At 38.1% G+C, this 4,260-nt stretch overlaps 1 protein-coding gene across 1 annotated transcript; it reads left to right on the top strand.

Moving 5' to 3' along the window:
* Positions 1-891: 891 nt before the first annotated feature.
* Positions 892-4,260, top strand: LOC107217387 (calpain-B). Its single transcript, XM_015654892.2, has 9 exons — positions 892-1,077; positions 1,224-1,314; positions 1,413-1,598; positions 1,686-1,873; positions 1,976-2,279; positions 2,791-2,954; positions 3,183-3,409; positions 3,525-3,685; positions 3,785-4,260. Exons 2-9 carry the CDS (start codon positions 1,264-1,266, stop codon positions 4,076-4,078), a joined length of 1,575 nt encoding a protein of 524 aa, XP_015510378.2. The 5' UTR covers positions 892-1,077; positions 1,224-1,263; the 3' UTR covers positions 4,079-4,260.

Raw genomic sequence — 4,260 nt, 5'->3', positions numbered from 1 at the left:
TTTTTTATTTATAAAAAACGGTGCATAAAAAATCTTTCCAGCAATTTTCATTATCACGAACATACTAGGTTGTATAAAATATACTATACTCAGAGTTTGATTTGGGAAATCCTCACAAGAGAAGACATAAAAAAAATACTTTCCCTTCGTACGTGAATAAACTGACCGATGGAAAGTACTGTAATAAATAAAAATTGGATGTGATCTCTTATTTTTATAATTACAAGTGTAATAAGTGCAATACGGATAAAATAAAAGTTATGAAATCATTTGAAAGCTGTTTGTTTTTTTCATTCACCTGGTGTCCGTACGCACTTTATTTATATTATATGAGTGCGTGTGTGTATATATATATTTACATCACGTGACCTCCATTTTCCGTATTGTGATTTGGAAAGATCGCAACGCGTTTATATCGAAATGTACAAACTTTAATTTCGCTCTTTGCAAAGCTCTGTACTAATTTTTGTTATTCGAGTCCATTACAGATTTTAATATGAAAATTTACATACGCTGTAATTCTTTTAACGTAAGATTCTAATAATTTTATAAATTATTCTAAAAAGACAAATCAACTCTGGAGTTTCATAGTCACTATATATGCGAATTTTTGTAACAGTACCTCGATTATCCCTAAATTCATATATTTTATGTCAATTTTGCATACGCAATAAAACAAATATTCGTACTTAAAGTCTCTCCGTGTATTTAAAAGAGTCGAAGTGAGTATAATTATTATAATTAGAGGCCAAAAAGTGGCCGTATCGAATCCCCTACTTATCCAAAGATTGCGGTTCTTGATTTCCCGAATTTCTTAGTTATCGGTCGAGTTTCCGGTTGTAAATTCTTTATAAACCTCGCTCGCACCGAGTTCCTACAGTTCGGTGTTACCTTGCAATCCAATAGACTCGTCCATACTTGTTTGTTTAAATTTGCTGGAAGTTATTCTGGGTGATTATTCGACAAAAGCAAAGATAAAAATATAAAATGAAATAATAATTGAACATTGCGAATTTGACTATTTACATTAAAGAAATATTTCTGCTGAATTACAGTGAAGCGGACCCGAAAATCTAGGTGAGTTTAAAATGATGCTTCGAGTCGTAGCCCGAATCGCTGTTTACTGAGATTCATGTATGAAAAATAGGCCGCAAAATCTAACGATGTGTAATTTCTTGCACTTCACGTTCGTAAATTATAAATATTTCGTTCTTTCTTTACAGAAGCATCAAGTTACCCGAATCGACTTTTCGGTCAATTTCTATGTCTGGAAAAATGAACACTGATCGCAAATCAAATGAAAAAATTCCGAAGGTACGTTCCCTCATTTAATTAGCTTATTCTTCAGCGGCGTCTTTTTTTTCTTGCCATTTTTCTCTGTCTTTAAAAAACTGGAATTGATTCCGAAATAGAATGAAGCCGGTGAAGATTTTTATAAACTCAGAAAAGAATGGTTGGCAAAGAAAACAGACGAAAATGATACGACAAATTTGTTTGTCGACTTATCATTCCCGGCGCAGGATTCTTCCTTATTTCCGAACGGGATACCAAATGACAAAAAGAAATTCCCTGAGAAGATCGTATGGAAACGTCCGTGGGTAAGTTGCACTTTTTAATGCGCGTAAAGAACTACACAAAATTTATTCCCTGCCACGTATGTGAATTTGAATACGTTTTTCTCCTAGCAAATAGTAAAAAACCCGCAATTCTTTGTCGACGGAATTTCACGATTCGACGCTCAGCAACGTGCGTTCGATAATTGTTGGGTAATCGCTAGTTTGCCAATTTTAACAACAAACCCCAAATTATTCTATCAAGTTGTACCGGAGGATCAAAGCTTCCAGGAGAACTATGCCGGAATATTTCACTTCAGGTACTCAACGCATAAAGAATTTATTAGCGAGGAAATACCGGGTAATAATTCAATCTGGCTGTTCGAATCGCCTGATTGTGATTTTTTTTTGTGTATAAACAGATTTTGGCATTACGGGAAATGGGTGGAGATTATGATTGACGATTTTTTGCCGACTGATTCGAGAGGCTTGTTATGTTCACGCTCACCAGAAACTAACGAATTCTGGATTTCCCTGGTTGTCAAAGCTTACGCGAAACTCTATGGATCCTGGGAGGCCTTGGAAGATGGTCGAGCTTCCGAAGCATTGGAAGATTTTACCGGAGGACTAGCGTTGTTCTACCCTTTGGATGAAACCAGCCAGCTTTCTTTCGACACTTTGCTGAAAGCTCATGAGAATCATGCCCTCATGGTGTGCGGCTCAAAGGTGAGTAATCGTAAACCTGACCGATGTTGTTTTTCTTCACCTTACTCGTCTTTCACACCATTGTCAAAGTAAATTGAGTAATTCAAGTTTCCCTGTAAGCTTTTGCTTCCGAACGATTTGTCCGTACATCGCAAGAAAAATCCAATTGTCATGACCCCTTTAATTTCTTGACCACTGAACATCATCGGCACATACAGAGCATAGTACTTCCTCGTTATAAGAGAATATGAGAGCGGTCAGAGGAATAAGATTCCAAGAAATTAGTCGCCGAAGCGTTCCTTCGTTACTGCCTGGAATATATGTGTGAGTGTGTCGATGATCATCACCACTCCTCGTTGTAAGAGAATGACACTTGTGTAAACTAATTCGGTGTCTCAGCAAGTAAGATTCAACGCAATCGCTCGTTCGTTTATGAGGAGAAGTCCGCGACAAGGTTGGGAGATCTCAGGAACGAAGAGGAAATTCTCTTATAACGAAGCAGTACCGTACCTGAGTGTGATAATTCTTGCAGTGCTTCGAACGGAAGAAAAAGTCATGCGGAGGCTTCTACAAGAGCATTTGGCCGCAACACGGTTACAGTATCACCGGAGTCGTGAATTACAAGGGACAACAGTTACTGCGGATGAGAAACCCGTGGGGTGATCACCGGGAATGGAGTGGACCATTTGGGGACAAGTAGGCATATTTCAGAAAAATTTCCCACACCCAATTGTGACAATACGTGGTAGTGAAGCACTTATGATTGAAGATTTTCTTTCATGATTCCGATTCTTAAGACATTAACACGAAGGTTTGAATCTTAAAGGATATTACCTGAACCATTGAAATTCCTCTTAACGGTTGTTCTGTACGGCCAATCCACAGCTGATGAGTAAATCGTTGGATAAAACAATTTTTCGACAGGGACGCAGTTTGGACTGTTGATGCTGATATGAGAAAGGCACTTGATTTTAAGCCTGACGCTGACGGTGAATTTTTCATACCTTACGAAATGGTTCCTCAATATTTCGCCAGAATCGAGATTTGCCACTTGCCCTTTCTTGGCGAAGGTAACGAGAATCGTAAGTCAAAGGTGTTTGAAGGAAAATGGATACGTCGCACACAGGCACTCGAAAGCACTAATTATTTGGGTACGGTATCTCGAAGCATTCGTACGATTGTGAATTTTGTTTTCCAACCCGCTTGAATCGTCTAAGACCATAATTCATCGTTATTGAATCTTGTGGTTTGCTTCACCATATTCAGACGCAGCATCAAAGATATTGAGCCAAAACACGCAGTATCGTATTACCTTGAAAAATCCGGACACGGAGGAGGGTAAATGCGCAGTCATAGTTGCACTGATGCAGAAGAATCGAAGAATAAAACGAGCTACTGATCTCACAGTTGGACTGGAAATTTATCACGTATGTTTGCAATTTCAATTACTATGAAGAAACCCGAAAAAATAGAATCTAAAGAATCCGACAAGTGAAAACTAAGCACTGTGAAATATTTTCGAACAGCTGAGGTATCCGAATAAATTACCGGAGCCATTGACTGCCAATTTCTTCAAGAAAAACCAGCCGATTTCAGGATCCGGAGCAGGAGCACCACTCCGTGAAGTCTACAATTTGTTTAAATTGAAACCCGGAACTTATTGCATTATTCCCTGTATTTACAACCTCGAAGGTGAAGAATACGAACTCAGTACCAATGAAGAAGAAGAATTCTTACTCAGGGTTTTTTTCGGGAACATACCCAATGTAAACGAAGCGTTGATGACCAGTAATTTAGCACCGCGAAGAAAGTATGAATGAATCTTATTCATTTCCGTTATACCAACTCCAACGTCTGGGATTTCCTACTTTGCAAGGGCTATGATTCAGGTTACTGAAATCGATCGTAAGCACAGGACGCATACGGAAAATAATAAGTTTAACCTTCTAAAATGAGACTATTCATTCGTTAAAATAAACTTTATCAGATTGAATAATTTTCA

This window comes from Neodiprion lecontei, chromosome 5, assembly GCF_021901455.1.
Source record: "Neodiprion lecontei isolate iyNeoLeco1 chromosome 5, iyNeoLeco1.1, whole genome shotgun sequence".
Classification (NCBI taxonomy): Eukaryota; Metazoa; Arthropoda; class Insecta; order Hymenoptera; family Diprionidae; genus Neodiprion; species Neodiprion lecontei.
The sequence above is the reverse complement of the archived record's forward strand: the minus strand, read 5'-3'. Positions and strand labels throughout refer to the sequence as shown.